The 18,625-nt window shown below is 37.8% G+C and overlaps 1 protein-coding gene across 4 annotated transcripts in view; it reads right to left on the reverse strand.

Moving 5' to 3' along the window:
• Positions 1-4,824: 4,824 nt before the first annotated feature.
• The window catches only part of SNX16 (sorting nexin 16), an 886,466-nt gene continuing 872,665 nt past the window's right edge, over positions 4,825-18,625 (reverse strand). For 3 of the 4 annotated variants that reach the window (XM_049823263.1, XM_049823254.1, XM_049823245.1), the window contains exons 5-8: positions 13,927-13,996; positions 9,229-9,365; positions 6,924-7,040; positions 4,827-6,636 (exon numbers count right to left, since the gene is read on the reverse strand). In XM_049823263.1, coding sequence (XP_049679220.1) covers positions 6,531-6,636; positions 6,924-7,040; positions 9,229-9,365; positions 13,927-13,996 — 430 coding nt within the window. In that variant the 3' untranslated portion in view covers positions 4,827-6,530. Of the gene's footprint in view, positions 6,637-6,923; positions 7,041-9,228; positions 9,366-13,926; positions 13,997-18,625 lie in introns of all 4 variants that reach the window. The other variant, XM_049823271.1, reaches the window with a different exon arrangement.

Below are 18,625 nucleotides of genomic sequence, written 5' to 3' on the forward strand. Positions count from 1 at the left end.
AAGAATCACGTGATGTTTTTGTTAGTTTTACATTATCCTACAAGCTATGCTGCAAGGTTTCTAAATCAACACACAAAAAATAAACTTCTCAGGACAAGACTTTCCCTAAATGTACAAAGCCATAATAGGGTAGATCTCTTGCCTGATGCCTCTGCTTATCCCTGTAAGAGGCATATTTATATGACAGAGTGAGGGGGAAAGGGAGACACCTTCACATCACAAACTATCCACCCCATAACCAGGTTATCAGAAATGCTGAGAACACCTAGGAACGAGCCACAGGAAATTTGGGAGGAGAGATCCTGTAGAAGGTTCGCCACGTGTTGCAACTGCTTCCTAAACCACATTTATTTATTTATTTATCTATTTATCTCTCTATCTATTTATTTATTTTTCAAACATGCAAAGCAGTAATGAGATCTTTAAACATCAGTGCGCAACCTTCTCCCAATAGGCACTTGCCAGATGAGCAATGCTTGACAAACCCGCATTAACTGCCAAACAAACACATGATCAGCATTTCATAGTCATCCTCAACATTTCCATAAAACAGCTGTGGCAGCTGAGGTTTCTTCTAGATGAAAAGCATTAATCCACAGGGGGTTCAGAGAGCAGAGGCTTGTTTCCCCACCATATTAATGCAGGCATCCTACTGTTTTCAGTTTGAACCGGTAGAAGAAAGGAGTATTATAAAATCTAGAAGCAGCTAATAATTTACGAGCAAGGATATTTAGACCTACTTGAAACCCAGTTGAGATATCCAGGACACAGTTCCTGTATTATACAGACAGGAGTCTCACCGGCTCAGCAAATCATCTAATTTTAACCTGCTGACAAGTCTATGGGATCAGCACTAACACTAAGACTACACCAACTGACTTACTGTGCAATTAGGGTGAATCATATAATTGCTTTCTTCCTCATTTTCTCTATTTGCAAAGCAGAGGGAAATACAATACTTATCTCTCAGATACAAAGTGGGAACAACCTCATTATTTGGAGAGCACCTTGACGATCCTTGAGTCACAGGACTGCCGAGTACAAATCAGCAAGCATTTAGGATCTCCTTGAAGAGCTTGAAAGGGGTAAAAAAGAGGAAAGGTCCCCATGAAGACTGTGTTGAAAACCATGTACTCCTGAAGGCTTAACAAAGGGTTGTGGAGAACCTGCTGACTTCCCTTAAGACAGATGAGACTCAGCCAGTGCTGGGAGTTGAGCCCAGAATCCCATTTATTAGGCCAGCGCTTTAATCAGATGAGCCACAACGCCTGCTGGCAGGCAGGACCCACGCTGATGCTTTCTGCACTGTGGGGGAGGATCTCTTCTCTGACGATGCGTGTTCCTGTCTCCTAAAGCCGAAGGGTTCCGCTTTGGCTAGCAGTGACAGCACTTTTGAGGACTGGACTGAAATTACTGCTCAAGGTCACTACTCCCAAGTCTCCTCCTTCTCCAGAGCCACACTGCCCTGCTTGCAGTTTGGGATTTTTACAAGCAATACCAGAACTCCAGCCTGGGCTGGTGCCCCGTGATATCCTTGAGGAGACAGAAAAGGCACAAGTCACACAAACGGGGACAGGCAGAGGGTACGGATCTGGGTTACACACGAGACAAATGCGTTGCAGACTACTTTTCTGCCTGTCCATTGGAGGCTGAAGGTATAAAAAGAGAAAGAGAAGCTTTGCCAGTTCAGCTAGAACATCATTAGCTTTCCTGAATTGTAATTTTAGTGTCAGGTGCCGTTCCACTGCAGAAAGACTTCATGCTAAAAATTTTCATTCTCTGTTACATAAAAATGAACTACACATCAGGCTTTCTGATTTATCCAACTACAGAGATTTACATTTGAGGACTCAGTAACTTTGGCCGTTTGCATAGCTCCTTCAGCCTTCCTGTTACCTCTCCGCGATAGCGAAAAATGTTTGTCTTCCAGAAACATCCTGCCTGTGCACATCCTGTGCTCTGGGCAGCCTAAATGTAACTCAGACTGACCCTTGTTAAACAGCATCCTTCAATGCTACTATCAGTTTATTGTGATGGTGTTGGATAAAACTGCAGTTTGGAGTTTTGAAATGTGCCTACCAGAAGAAAAAAAGATGCTATGTATGTGGCATACAGGGTTATGCTTAGACACATCTCGTGACAGCCTTCTCCTGACTCTGGAACAACCACCAGAATGGTTCTGAATCCATCAACCAAAGGAGAAATTTAGAGAGAAACATTTCCTATTCCAGTATATCACCCACGCTATCTAACTGGAGGATGATCTATAAAGCAACAGCAGAAATAGATGTGACCAACAGTCACTGTTACTCATAAGTTGAGATGATGTAAGTTTGTCACTTATATCTATTACAAGATAAGAATCTGTTAATCTTTTTTTGTTTATAATAAAGGACTGCATTTCCCCACCTTTCCACTCTTCCCAATCTTTACATTTGCATCAGATAACAAAAGATACGTCAAACTTTGGAAGAAGATTGAAAACATTTAACAGAAGCTCTAGCTCAGTTTGTTTTCCTTGCAATGCACAACCTGGGAAGGACCAAATACAAAAGGTTGCCCTTTGAAACAAGACGAGGATAAAGGTTAGCACAACCAGGGGTTGCAAACATTTAGTGGAGAAGCAATTCTAGTTAGCAAATGATTGAACCAAGTTTCACTTTCAAAGGGGAAAAATCCTCAAGTGTAAACTATGGACAAGGCAATCCCCTCTTTCTCCTCTGCCTCTTCACTTTCTCTCTCTTTTTTTTTCTTTCGGTTAGGAGGTTAAGATCCTATGCATTAAAAATGTGATAAAGATAAAAAATCAAAACGTAGAACAAAAAACTCCACCGGTCAGTACATTGACTGCTCACCCAGAATACAAACTGTTTAAGAGAGACATCTTTTGAAGACAGCTGCATTATCAGTACTCCAAGTTCAAACAAAGAAACATGGATGTGAAGATACAGTTCAGCTACCCTAGCATCCCTTAAATCAAGCCCTGTAGTTTACAGGAAAAGTACATATCTAGTTTTGAATGTCGGACCTGTCTAGAAATCTGAATGTACTGATCTCTGGGACAAAGATTTGATTGAAATATAGACAGGAATGACATGAAGACAGACCCCTAGACCTGGTATTCCATAAAGGTAGTGTTTCCTACAGGATTCTTCCCTTCCTTGGTGATGCATGACCTTGGGCTATTTATTTATCTGACATTTCTTAAAAAAACTGATTGCAGCAGCAGCTTCAGAGCATAGCTCTTCAGAATTCCTCTCCCAGTGTGTATTACAGCCTGCTGTAGCATGGGAAAAAACCCCTCCACAAACAAAACCATATAAAACTTCCTATAGAAAGTTGCATTTGTTACCCGTTCTACTAGAAAAGCAAATTTCTGGCAGGATAACTGCTACTGCTTCATAGCTACATTTCAACAAAGGAATAGAAACCACAGAGAAAAATCAAACTAGTGGTCTAATGAGGCACACAGAGCAAAACCAATCTGGGACAGATATACCACCTACAACAGCAGCTTTCCACATCCCTTTTCTCTGCAACTATGACCCCCCAGAGCAACAAAGAGATGCTTAACATAAAGAGGTGAGTACCACAGCCTGCTGGAAAACACATGGCATAGGCTATTTTCTCCTGCAACTGTCAGGTGCAGTTTTATGAATCTCCTCCCTTCCTTGAGCTTGGTTCAATGGGACTATTATAGTCACAGTAATTAATGGTTGTCACAGTGGGAAAGATATGAAGTGGGAGTTTTATGTGGACTCATTCTCGATTCAAGACTAGTCAGCATTTTAATTGATTTAGGAGTACACAAATCAAAACCAGAGAAGTGGTGTGGGCAGACTGCAAGTGCTTTGGAGGATAAAAAGTCCTGCAGGATTATTAAATTTAAGATGTAGTATTAAAACCAAAACAAAACAAGCAAACCCCAGTAAGATTCAGCCGGGTACAATGTATTAAAAATCTAAAACTAAGGGAAAAAAACCCCACTGTAAATCAGTGGCTGAACTATTAAGACAATTACCTTTGGAGTGATTTAACTACAACAGAAAAGAACAAAGTGTTACTGGTTGCAATTCTTATGATTAGTTCACTCTGCTACAATTCCAGTTTGAATACTCCTCTGCTCATTGTGAAGAGCACAGAACTCCACTGTCAAATTCTCATGAATGAAATAATCGAAACTTGGCTTCTTTGCTAAAATTGCAGCAGTGAGCGAAATGAGAAGGAAATGGGTGGAAAATAGATGAATTGCCAGAATGGAAGCAAGCGCACCAGAAAAAGTTAAATATAGGACAGACTTGGAAACCACCTCAGTTAGGATGTTCAAGGCCACCATGGGTTGTACTCCTCAAATTCTGCGTGTCCCTTAGCGGGGTAACCATTCATTAAACCAAGAACATAGGCCAAGTGATACTACATGGCTGAACAAATCCACGTTTTTCAGCTCAGTTTAATTAAAAATCAAGGTCCCCCTAAACAAAAATGTCTATTCATGTGATACTAAATACTTTGATCTGCAATATATCTTATAAACCTTAAAGACAGAGCACAACAAAATTTCCATCCCTTTGCCCTCTCATGACTAAACTGTAAATTATATTAATGCTTTCTTTAGTGACTAGATTTGCAGATTTACCTGAAGTACTTTAGAAATGCCTAGCGTGTATGACCAAGCACCTTTTCAAGATTTTTAAAACATTTATGGTCGCAAGCCTAATACTACTTCAATATACACGGTTCAACCTTCTTTTCAAATATACAAGTGATATCTGACAAAAGATTACATGAATTTTCAATAAGGTGTCAAAACTTTATTGAGTTCACTCAACATCTATGAGGATTCATGTAGAATATAAAAAAAAATCAGTTCCTTTTTTTATTTTAATCTTCAGCAGAAGTACAGTAAGTTTTCTGGTCTCTCGTTACAGAATTCTTATTCATTTTCATGCACACATTTTTTGGTACAAACAGAACTCAGACCAAAAGTTGAGTAACTGTAGGAAATCACTGAGGTAAGAAATGTCTCTTTCTAATAGTATTTTTATACTTTTACTAGACAAGGCATTGAACATTTTTTCTACAACGGAAAAGAGAAGACAGGTGTTTTGTCCATAGTTTTATTTCACCAGGAAGGTTTATACAGTTCTGCATAAAGGTCATTGTATGCACAGCCTGAAGTACAAAGCTCCCTTTGAAAACTCCAGCACAAAGACACTGCATATTGACAACATTAAACAACGATGTGGGTGGTATACAGCGAAAAAAAAGATTTAAAACAAAAAAGCATTCTTCCTATTGGAAAAGCAGAATAAAACAAGGCACTTCCAGTAAATAAGTGAAGAACAGAAACAAGCTGCATCAAAGATTCCACAGAGCTGACACAGAGCACTGTAGCAAAATTCTGCAGTAATGAACAAGTAAAATACAAAAAGGCACTACATAATCATCTCCCTGCAACTCCCCTTTCTTAACCAATTAGCCAACCGAACTTGGCACAATGGAGTCTTAATTATAAAGTGCATCTCCTGTCGTAATACATTTTGAAAAATAGGCTATAGAACATATGTAGCAATATCCCCATGTATACAATATATTGAAACAAATATACATTGCAACTAGATTCAATCTAGTTATGATCTGTGCAGGAAAAAATATGGCTTCTTTACAAGTCTTTCAATCATGTCCATATAATCTGGAATATTTCTGAACAAACATGAATGTATTAGCAAGATGGTAAGAGGTAGTGTTCCAAGTAAAAGGCAAACTCACCAATTTTTATTGTTACATGGGTATATAGCAAAGGTATCCCAGATTTTAAAAGCAGCATTACCGAACAGAAAGTATTACAGCATGCTATCTTGGGATGAAAATACACAGTGTTTTGGGGGTCTCATATTAGTTCCTTCAGCAAAAATGACCATTTTTTTTTTTTTTTTTTTAAAATGTTCAACTACAATCCCATTGCATAAGTACTTTTCTCTTGGTACTGTAAGTTTTCCTATTGCATTGCATTAAAATTTCAAAGAAATATTCTTCAGCTTCATAATTTAAAAACAACACATTCTACACTCTCAGGAAACGTAAGATGAGTCCATTTTTACTTCAACAAGCATTAACTTATGGCTATAAGAATATGAAAACACAAATACCAAACAGATGAACACTTCAAATGTGTCACATCAGTGGAAACATATGACATGCTAGTTAAATGTGTTTGGTGATTTAATGTGAAGCTTTCGTCACTCTGCTCGGAAAGTCAGCCAAATTGTTTATGTACACTATCTAAACTTCAGCTGATTTTAGCCCTTATTAAACTTTAATATATTAAATATATAAAGGCTAGATAAAAACTGAAATCAAAGCAGCACTGGGTATATTTCTTACGTTAATAATTTGTAAGGATTTATGTAAACATTCAATATGTGCATTCTTGCTCTTTGCTGTAAATTCTTCACAGCTACTCTATGCCCCTACCCACAGAGTATGTCCCAAACGTGAACCTTTCCCAGGTAATAGCAGCTGCTACCAATCTATTCTTCATCAGCCGTATAGGCTACTTCAGCGACTTCAATTTCTGGTACAGAATTTTCAGCCAAAGAGCCACTCCAGCATGCCTCATGGTTCTCTTTATCTGAGCTGCAACAACAGATCAATAAGCTTTGTCAAATGGAAACTAATATGATTTTCCATAGTCATTTTATGCCAGCAATCCACAAAACATTTACAAAGCTTGTTCAACTTACCACTTATTCCACATCTGAAATTATCTATCTTGAGGGCCTTTATGAAACATGGGATAGCTACAGAGAGGTGCAATAATATGCTGAATTCCTCAGCTGTTCTGAATTTATCCAAGACCAAACATTTAAAAACATACTTAAAAAAAGCCTTAAATATGTTATAAGTAAAATAATAGTATTTACCAGCTGTCCTCACCCAGGGTACCCTGGTCTGCTTCTACTGCAGAAGACTCCACCTCACCACTGCACTCACTTTCTTCTCCTGACATTTGACGAGTCATTTTTCCTAAAGATAAATCCCTACAACAAATAAGAACAGAGTACCACCAATCCATACAGCAAACATTCACCACTGAAGAGCTGTTTGTTTCATTTTTAACTTTGCAGTTTCTGGGAACCTATCAATCTCACTCCTACATGCCCCATTCCTTTTATTACTACAGAGATGCAGGGTTTGCACTGGATAGCTATTCAGTTTATTTGCTCCAGCTGCTTATTCCTAAACTAATTCAGTCCTCTGGTTGCATCACAATTTAGTAGTTTTACAAAATTCAAGTCCCAGAGGACTGATTATTACTTCAGGTAAGAAATTACAAGCAGATGATCTAACCCACACACATCTTGCCTAAAAGGCACAAGGTTTATAACCAAAACATAGTCAGAAGACAGGCAAGATGATAAATAGATTTCTTCAACACTTTCCAAAGTTTCTCATTGTAACTTTAGGGTCACATATTACATTTCAGAGCAATACATTTTCCCGTTAATGATAAAGAGACAGGTAGTAATTTTTTCTTAACAGCAACACGAGCTGGCAGTCCGACTAGACTGGCTACAAATGGGAATACAGTCATGTCAAATTATCAAAAAAACTTGTTTCCTAAGTATTGCTCTGTGTGGAAAACATATATCAATTTAGTGTTGAAAGCTGCCACTTGAATTGGAAAGAAAAGCTTGTGAACAATTTTGTGTTGAAAGTGATACTACTATTATTTCACCCTCTTTTTAAATTACTTTAACTACTATTGTTTCTATAGTTTTATTTTAATGCATGCATTTTAAGTAATACCTCAGCAGTATTCTCTAACACATTTATTGGCCCATGTTTGGGCCAAATCCAGCATGACATGTAAAGGCCTACAAGTCTGATGCCTTGTCCAATTATCCCCTCCTACCTCACATACATTTTAGGTACCTGGCCTTTCAAGCATAAAGGCAGAAGATGCTGAATTCTTGTTGGGTCATCAGATCAAAATTCCACTTCAACAAGGCCAAAGACAGACCCCATTTCTTTTGGGTTTAATTCCCATCAGACATGCTGAATTTCTTAAACAAGGTCATGGGTTTACTTGCTAACTTTTACAACTAAAAAAATCACAGGAGTTATTTTCCATTAATACTTCAGATACTACTTGGCTGACTTTCAATAATTTTAAACATCTGGGAAACTGGCAGGGCGTTTGTGTGTTAAAAAAAGTGTCTTCAGGGAAAGCACTAAAAAGTAAAATCCATTTTTGCTACTCATGCCTTCTTGTTTTATTTTTAGTCACACAGAATTTCCTATCATGATGTTACAGCCAAATATGAGTTATTTAATTTTTATTGGCTATTTCATTGTTTAAGCTAGCAGTAGTCAGAACTTTCTCGTCAAACAGGGAAAACGCCTTTCAAATGTAATTACTTGCCCTCAGGAGTACGTGACAAATTGAATATGGTGTTCAGATCAGAATTTTCAATAAGCCACAACAATTCCATTTAAATCCTTTTCCAAATGTAGTTCACTTAAACCTTATATCCAAAGATGTGATTTGTTAGTTAACCTGGATTTGCTAGACTCAACAACCCAAGCAGTATTAAAATAACTTCTAAAGGGACCATGGGCATTTACTCCTTTGCTAAGGAAACCCCACAATGACTGACACAGCAGGTCTATCAGGACACGGAATAGCCCAACATCAACTCTGCTGGGCCTGCTACAAAGTTTAGCAGACAGGCGCCATAAAGTTTGTAATAAAACTCCACCATTTTTTTCCTTATATTTAAATGGACGATCTGTGGCATCATCCTAGGCAATTCAGAACAAAATTAAAGACATTTATACAGACGTATAATCACTTGATCACTATGGTCTATCAAAGCTTTCAGTACAGGTGGAAGTTTTTCCACTGCTCTCATCTCTAGCAGGGCATTTCACATATCCAACATCTCAAAAGCAGAAGAGAATCTTTGCCTTATCTTTACAGGACTTAAAGGATTATGAAACGTAATTGCAGTTACTTTAGAGGGAAAAGATGGGACAACACTTTCTCAGTCATTTGTACTAAACAACAGCTTGTTAGCCAGCATACAAGAAAGAGCCCACTGAAAAAATTGCTTTATGTGTGGTTATCATGGGCAAAGTGTTTCCGTGAGTACATTTAAAGCTGGTGCCTGTGAGAAAATGCCTTCACAAAAAGAAACTCCTAAACCCCATACAATTTCTACATACCTAATTCTTCTTTCAATAGCATCTATATGAAGTTGCTTTTCACTTAACAATTTCTTCAGCGATTCAACCTCCCTTTGTTTTTCAAGCAGTTCTTTTTGTAGACGGTAATTTGTTTCCTCCAGAGTTTCACAGAAAGCCTAAGAGACAAATTAAAGAACATCTTCCATTTAACTTCGGTGGACTGCCTTTATTGATTTTTCTTTTAGAAGTATCAAACTGTAACAGAATTGTAGCTACTTCTCTTTATAATGATTACCATAGAGCTACAAAAGCTTAAAAAACCCCAAGAGTTCTGTCCTTAATAAAACAATGCTGCTTTGCTTTGAAGAATGAATTTATTAGGCTAAACTGCAATGCAAATACATTTATCGAATCATTTGTTTGTCTCACAGGAGATTTCAGAAAGAGGTTTCCTTTGACACAGTCCCTAATTTTGAACCTTTTTGCCTATATGGGACATCAGCTGAGCTCCCTACTCCCCTTTCCCCTCATATAAGATTTGCTTTCACGTGACTTGGGAATAATTAGATACTTTGAAACTGAATTCCAAGATGCTGCGAATATTCAGCTAAACTGCATGTTCTTCCCTTACCCAGGATAAAGACAAAGTTGTACAGTTCTGTACCAAATAGCTATTACAAATATGACAATTGTGAGAGTTGGAAGACCAATACAAGAACATTTTGAAAAAGTTTAATGAAATGCTAAGAACACTAATGACAACCATGATAACTCTGCTGAGCGTGACATGTATACATAGTCCACCCTGATGAATTTGACAGCAAGCAATCTCATCAAACCTTAATGTGAAGAGCCAACGTATAATGCAGTATCTGCTGAATGCAGGAAGTGACAGAGGCATTGGCACAGAGCCTGTTGATCTATTACTGGAAAGAGCAAATCTACCAACAGTAATGTGCAATTCTGATTTAATAATTTACGTGTTCTCACTAAATAAGAAATCCACGTAGGAGGCTTTCTTGGCTTAACATTACATGCACCTAACCACTATTTCATGGAATCCTCTGAATATAAACATTTTATATGAGCTCAGTTAAGAACAATGCTGTTGAAACACTGTTTTCCTAAAGTTTTAAAACGGGCTACAAACATCAAGAAGATACTGTTCTTTAATTGAAGCAGACTTATCAAGTTCTTTAAAATGTTGAGTCTTCCTGTAACTATACAATTCAAACAAATGCAATGTTTTTCAATCCAATAGCCATTTGATTATTTTTTTTTGCAATGAGTTTTAATTTATTTTATTGACTCAGATAGAAAATTTATCTTGGTTGACAGGAATTGAAGACCAATCATCAGTTAAGCTACAGCTTTATTCACATCTACTAGAGCCGAGAACACGTGGCATGCAATTCATTCTTCACACAGCATTTTTAGTGATTGCTTTAGCAATCACTCCAGTTAAGCAGTCCTCCTGTTCCATCCAAGCCAATTAAGTTAATTCTAGTGTATTCTGTAAAACTGTTCAGGGTTGCTGGTGGCCTAGCTGAAAATTGGCCATTATTTCCTTAAGAATGTAAGTTATATGATGTCTACCTTCAGATTTATACACATGCAAATTTCCCTATTCACAGAATAATTAAAAGTACTCCACATGTTGTGAACTGTTTCATTGTTCTACATGAGATCTGAAAGAAAAACATTTGGAAAAACTCATCTCTAGCTGCAATCTGTGTATCAGCTGCTCAAGGAAAGGGAGTGACTCTTCACAACTGAGTAAGAAAACATCAACATATTCTGAAGGATGCCATAACAGCAGAAAGGTGAACCAAAGCTGAGAAAGACCTATGAGGGAACTGTGTGTAATGAGACATCTTGCTCCTTGAAGACCTGGAGTCTGGTACAGGTCTAACACCCAGGTGGGACCAATTTTCCCTATAAGTTCTCAAAGGGCAACAGAACGAGGCCAGCTGCAAGAGAGCTTGTTTCCTTCTGCAGTGGATCATGAAACACTGATGGCTAAGAAAGGACCTGTGGAAATAATTACCAAGGATATGACAGAAAACAAGATTGCTTTAGTATTTTGCCTACATTTCTGTGATTAAGTTTCTGTAAGGCCTAAACAATTTCTAATGGGAGACGTACCTGTACCCCTCCCAAAAAAGATAAATATGTTTTGGCAAGTCCTTAGTGAACTGGAATAATAGAATGGACATAAAACAAATAGAGGACATCTGTATTTTCCATTATTAGGAAAAAATTAATAGAAGATTTTTTTTTTTTTTTTTTTTTGCAATGCTTTGTATCACAACAGTAACAGCAGAAAGGTGAAACAGAAGTGATTTTTGAGATACCTTTAAAATTAACTCCAGGAATAAGTATGTGAAACACAGCACTTGCCCTGTAGTTGGGCATAGTTAGCAAAAGCAAGGGATGGATATAGTTGCTCCCTGATATGTAGGAGTTCAGGATCCTAACAGGCAGGGAGCAGGGCAAAAAGCAGGACCACAACTATGGATTTTGGGTGAGCAGACTTCAATCTCTTCAGACACCTCCTTGGAAGAAAGACTCCATGGGAAACCACTCTGGAGGGAAGAGCAGACCAGAAGAGCTAGTTGATATTCAAGGATCACCACCTCCAAGCTCAAGAAAGGTCCATCTCAATAAGAAGGAAATCCAGCAAAGTTTGCAGGAGGTCCATATGGATAAGCAAGGAACTCCTAACTGAACTCAAACAAAGTTTACGAGCACTGGAAACATGTAGAAGTGACCCAGGAGGAACATAGGGCTGCTGTCTCATCTTGCAGGGACAGGGTTAAGAAAGTAAAGGACAGCCTGGTGCCGAATCTGGCAAGGCCATGCGAATGGGAATAAGAAAGAATTCTACACGTACATAATCAGCAAAAGGGAGACTAGGGAAGCCATGGACTTACGGCTGAATGGAGTGGGAGAACTTGTGACAAATCACACTGGAAATGTTAAGGTACTTGATGCCATCTTTGCCTGTCTTGTCTGTAAGACCAGCCTCAGGAATCCCAGACTTCAACAACCAGAGGAAAAGACAAGGAAGGGCATGAGAGACTTACACTCAGTGGAAAAGGATCAGGTCAGGGAGCACTTAAAGTGGACATATGTAAGTCCATGGGGCCTGACAGGTTGCACCCATGAGTGCTGAGGGAGCTGGCTGATCTTCAGCTTGGTGTCCATCAGGACCCCATGGCTCATGATTCGAAGTGCATAATCAAAGGTAATTAAAGGACTTGAGCATCTTTCATGCAATAAGAGGATAAGCGAGCTGTGACTCTTCAGTCCGAGAAGGGAAGGCTTAGGGTGATCTTATCAATGGGTATAAATACCTGATGGGAGGGAACAAAGAAGGAGCCAGACTCTGCTCAGTGGTACCCACTGACAGGACAAGAGACAATGGGCACAAATTAAAACCCAGGAAATTCAATCTGAACACATGAAAACAATTTTTTTTTTTTTTTTTTTTTTCACTGTGGTGGCAATCAAACACTGGAGAAGGTTGCACAGAGAGATTGTGAAGTCTCCTCTGTAGATTATTCAAAACTTGGCTGGACATTGTCCTGGGCGATCTGCAGTAGCTAAGCCTGCTTGAGCAGAGCAGCAAGGTTGGACTAGATGATCTCAAGAGGTCCCTTACAACCTCAACCATTCTGTAATAAAGCAGGGTATCCCTTGGAGACCAGAATTTTATGACAACTGTGCCTGACCAACTTCACAGAAATGGTTAATAGCCAAAACTACAGCAGCATAGCTATTTTAATAGTTTGCCTAAAATTCTATGGTGAAAGAATAACCCTGAGACCTCACCGTGGCATAAATGATAAAAATCTTTACGAAGGCAGCACTAAATTTCTTAATTCATTATCTGAACAAATAATTCCTGCATTTATTATTTTTCATCAACTTAAATAGCTATGATGAAACGTGATAGTACAGAAATCAAATATGAGCTCATAAAACATACCAATACATAGTAATGCAACAAGAGCCAAGGCACTCCCCACTTGCACACAAAACAAACTGGCAAATACAAATTTAGTTGAGGAAGCATCGCTTCCCATTTATAATTTCTACAGCATTAATAATGTATGTGCAATTCCAAAACACATTGTTATTCTATAAAGCAAGAAAACTAAGACAACCTGTTCTAGACAGACTTTGGTATATAGGTCTGCATGCCATTGAAACATACTTCTAATAAAATAGGCTGCAGCATACAGTATTATTTGTTCAATGTGCTCATATGCACATTGAAAGGCTGCTGTTTCACAACACTACTTGACACTGCTCAGTTATGTGCAAGAACAGTATTTTTTTGTGGTCAGAATTAATCCTTTCATTACATTTCATAGCAAGAACATTTTACTGCAAGACCTGAAGTCTCAGGTGTACGCATTGTGACAGCATGTTGAATGTAAACCTACAAAAACTCTCCTTATATTCAACAGTTACCTTAAAAACAAATTTCATCCACTGGTCATAAAAGGCAAAAAAGAATAGACTGTACCTTGGGACAGGGATCAAATACAGCAGTCAAAGATTACCAGTGATCAGACTGTGTCAGTTTTAGAAATACAGCCATTTGCAATTCTTTGTGAAAGAACAGAAATAAAAATGTTTCATTCCATACTGTTTCAGCAGATTTTACAATATCCTAACAACCAACACTGCCTTTTGCATTCTCTTTTTATCATACTACATAGCACTTACCCTGCTTTCTTCTAGACTGTCAAAAGGACCTGGAGGATCATCCAGACAAAGAAATTCCCTCACTGCAAGGCTTTACCAAATAAAAGAGAATGAATTACTTGGTGTACAAAAAGCAACAATACTTAAATATGATGATACAAAGGCAGTATTTCTTCAAGGGACACAAACATCCATCCTCAACAAACTATTAATCTTAGTTGTACGTGCAAACCAGGGACAGTATTTAAAAATGTGACTTAAGAAGTTGCAAAAGTACAGTTAAAAGTTTTCAAATAGAGAGTAAGTCAATTTGGAACATGATTTTTCAAATTTGTTGCTACATGACAACTGGCAAGCAAGTTTACCCTTTTGGTATTGAAAAGGTTTGAAAAATTCTCCTGGTGAAAAATAAACATTAAAAGATGGGTGAAGAAGTATGCTGCTAAAATCCATACACAGATTCCTTCAGTGAAACTACGCATGGGTACTGAAACACCCTTACGTGTCTCCATTTTGCTAAGATCATAATCCACTGACATACACACAGTATATAATTTTTATATATGCACACACAAAGTATATAATTTTATATCTATATATAAAAAGAATAGTAAGTTATAAAAGAATAAGCAGTGACAAGGTTAATGTGCCATGGATACACTACACAGCATCTCTAAACACACATTTTGAACTAATGCATTCAACTTAATTGTGTAAAACTGTGTAACAGTTGTCATCCCCCTCTATGCGTTGTTTTGCAAAGCCCAGAAGAAAGAAGTATGTGCAATCCTGTGGTTCACCATAGAGTATTTTGAGCATCTTGCTCATTCTATCTTCCAAGTTTAGATTACTTCTCACAGAACTCTTCAACATCTCCAAATACGTCCCTTCACCCACCTTTCCTGCTCTGTTGTATTCAATCGTCTATAAGTAACTTCCAATCAGAATACTGTATTCACAATTAGTTAGCAAGTAGTAACTTAGCAATTCTGTGCTTGCACTCACTACTACAAATCTTTAAATCATCTCCCACCGCAATGAATGCACAAAAATGGAAGATGTGAATCCAAACTAATTCCCCATCTCTTCCTCCCACCTAAGTCCTGTGGGAAGGTGAGGGCAAAAGGAAGTAGTTTTCTACCTTCCGCTCATTCTCTGCATTTGAGGCAGACGCAAAGTACAAACACAAGAAAGGAAACTTCTTTTACCCAGCTACTAATCTAAACAGTTTCAGGTTTAGCAAGCAACACGGGGAAAGAAGTTTTTTCAGCAAACGCTAATCATAGATTATGCCATCACTTTTAGTTTTAGAAAGGCTCTGACTAAAACACACTGAACCTTTATTTTGTTGCTGGATTTCTGTAAGCCTGTTTTTGAGTGCTGATTGTACATGTGAAGATACAGCTGGGTATTTTTGGCCAATGGTCGGTAAGAATTCTTGTCTTTGTACCTACTTTCACCTCATCAGCCTTTACGCCAACCTGAAAAAAATTTCTCCTATAATCATGATAATTCATTTTCCTACTGAATCTATGTGACAAATGTGATAAAACCTTCCTTTTTCAAGCCCTCTCCACTGGTTTACATTCATCAATCCACGATCTGTGCAAGCCATAGCCTAAACCCGTACTATTAAAACAGCTTCTCCCACGTACTCAAACCAATAATAAACAATTTCTGCTACTTAAACCAAGACTATCACTCCAATTAGCACAAAAAATGATAGATAAGAAGTCATTAGTTAAATTATTAGAAAACATAACCTCAAACCAAATGAAAAGTTATTCAGGCGTATAAAGTACATTTTCAAGGAGAAGAGCAGGGTTGTTTTTTTTCCTCTCCAAATAGTTTAATCTGTTTGAAGTGACACTTTTCCAACATGAAGCTCTAGTCCATTTTTTAATGGTTGAATTGTTCTTTTCATAAAGATGAAAGTTAGGCATATGTGAGTTCATTCAGCACAATGCAGAAGAATTCATTACGTGGGAACACTTCTGCTCACCATTTTTTTTCCAATACCTTCATCTTTATTCACATAGCTCAGTTCAAACATATTTTTGAAGTATTTATTTTCTACATTTTGCTAGTAAATTTATTATGTTACTGAAAGGTAACATTAAAATGGCATAACGTGCAGTAATGCTTGTGAGTGAAAAAGGAAATACTCAGAAAAATAAATGTGCAAGAGTATCCAATCTACACATATCATCTGCTTACATCAGGTCAAACCCATTTTTCTTCTCCCTACAGCTGCTGGCAGAAAACTGTGTCTCTTTCCATAGTTTTCAAAACTTCTTGAAATAGAAACCTTTATATTCATTATTTTACATAAGGAAGGCAAGAAACTTAAAGCCACAGGTCACCAAAAACATTGTTTCTTAAACTAAAATATGCACCCGATGGCATAAACATTCATTTGCAGCCTGGCTTTACTCTGAGTGTCTGCTTTGACCCTGCTCTCCCCTCCATGCGTTACACGTCTTGCTTTCATCTAACAAATAGGAGAAAATTCTGCCTTAAAAGTATCACAGAAATCTGCTACATCATGCAACAGATTGCTTCTTTCTTCGCTCCTATGCTAGCTGATATCCTTCGAGAGAGGCAGCAATGCCAGGCTACACCAGCACTAAGAAGGGCAGCAAGGGGCAGCGCGGCACATGGGATCCCTGACAAGACTCAACAGCCGACCGAGTTCCTCCCTTTCACGCTGCTGCTTGTACAGGGTGGAGGCAGAGGAGAGCTGTGTCATCTATATAAAGCCAGATGACGCTTCTGTTTAGCAGGTTACAACTTCGTTCTCCCGCTTCATGGGTTGTATGAAATTTTCTTGAACACATTAAACTCTACGGGTGGATTTCAATTTGATCTTTCACTGAGTCTTTAACAGAAGGAAAACTAGGAGAAGAAATCCATAAACCACAGACTCTACTTAGTCACCTGCATACCGTCCTATATTTTATCTTTAAACTGCTTTGTGAATCTAGTTTTATTAAAAAATAGGTATACCAAATGAGGTCTCCTATCCCTGAAGGGCAAATTTCCCACTGTCAATGTGTCTCAATGATAATATAGTGCATAAAGAGAAATGAGAGAGACCTCTCTGGAAAGAGAAAAGGCTCAGTTGGTTTTGGTGTGACCCAAGCAGTTTGACTTCCGTGCAAAACCGTAGAAGTGGTGAGCTTTTAAGGAGGAAACAGGGTCAGATACTCACCACTGCTCATGTAAGGTGCAAATATTAATTTTCATTAATACGAACTTTTATTCTCTGATAAGTGGGTAAAAAAAAAAAAAGTCAGACAGACCAAGTCTCCCCAGTTTTAATCACTTATTGAGGAATCCAGACCTTCCACAGAGCCAAACATTAGAACATAAGGCATACCACTAAGCTATAAAGTTTATTAAAATCTTAATCTTCATGCAGAACCTTACACAGCCAAGATGAGTATTCCTCAAAACCACATTTCAGTTAACTATCTTTTCATTAACCAAAATACAAACTGATTCCACAAATATTTAAATTCCTTTTTGTAGCTGATGAGTGATAAAGCCTGAAAGTTATGTTTTGGACTTTTTTGCCTTAAATTATGACACGCTATTTTGTCCAATATGGACCATTATCAAGATATAAACAAGCTTGCTGAAATGCCAAACTAGCTGCAACAACACGAGGCATAAAGCCTTCTGATATATTCAAGCAGACTAGAAGTCCATCCAGCTCACTAGTCTGTCTCCAGCAGCATAACATAAGTGACATTTAGGGAACAATTACATATTTTTTTTGGCACACGTATTATTGTGTAATTTAATAATCAGGAAGTTCTTAAACTGCTCAGCCACATATTTCACCCCTATAATCATGTTTAATAGCCACTGACAGAGAAACTCACAGGTTGATCCCAATTTCTTTTTGAAACCATTTAAGCTTTCTGTCTCTGACATCTCACAACAAAGCTTCGCAACTCAGTGTGACAAAGACATGACTATGAATCATCAAAAATATTAACATTCTTTACTCACCTTCTTCCCTATCCCCTTGATGATTTCATACACCCTGTTTAGCCAGCCTTTTCCCAAGATGACAGACTAAACCAAACAGAATTCTTGCAGGGAAGTTTGTCTGTCATTTCATCTGGTTTCGCTTGCTTTCTTTGTACTTGAGCAGACCCTCCTTTGAAATTGAATGCTGTGTTTTAGCACTGGACTATGTGGAAGTGCAATTCAGATTCCCACAGCAATAACTTTTTTTTTTTTCCTTTCAAATTCCTCTTCAACAATTTTCATGCAACTTTTTGACTATTGCTGAATACTGAACTGATTCAGAAAACTGTATCAATACCAATAGTTATCTTCCAGGCTGTGAAAAACAATTGAGTTTATGATTCTGTACGTATGTACTTACTGTCATTTTGCACTTCATGATGTGAAAATTTATGTTAGTCACTCACTGCCTCAGGATTCTTCTACAATACTTCATGATCTCATTGTTCATTCCCTTTTCCAGGTAATTCCTAGATATTCTGAGCACCAGTGTCCACAACTGTGATCCAACATTCCATATATAGTACCCCTAAATTTCCATCAATCCTTTTCCCCTTGCCTCTCAACCATTTTATACAAGCTCCCTCATAACTACTTGTTAGACAGATTTCCCTCTGCAAAAGACATTACTGCTTTTCCAAGTATTATTTTTATTTACCTGCTTACCACTTTAGTTTTTTTA

This window comes from Accipiter gentilis, chromosome 2, assembly GCF_929443795.1.
Source record: "Accipiter gentilis chromosome 2, bAccGen1.1, whole genome shotgun sequence".
NCBI lineage: Eukaryota > Metazoa > Chordata > Aves > Accipitriformes > Accipitridae > Astur > Astur gentilis.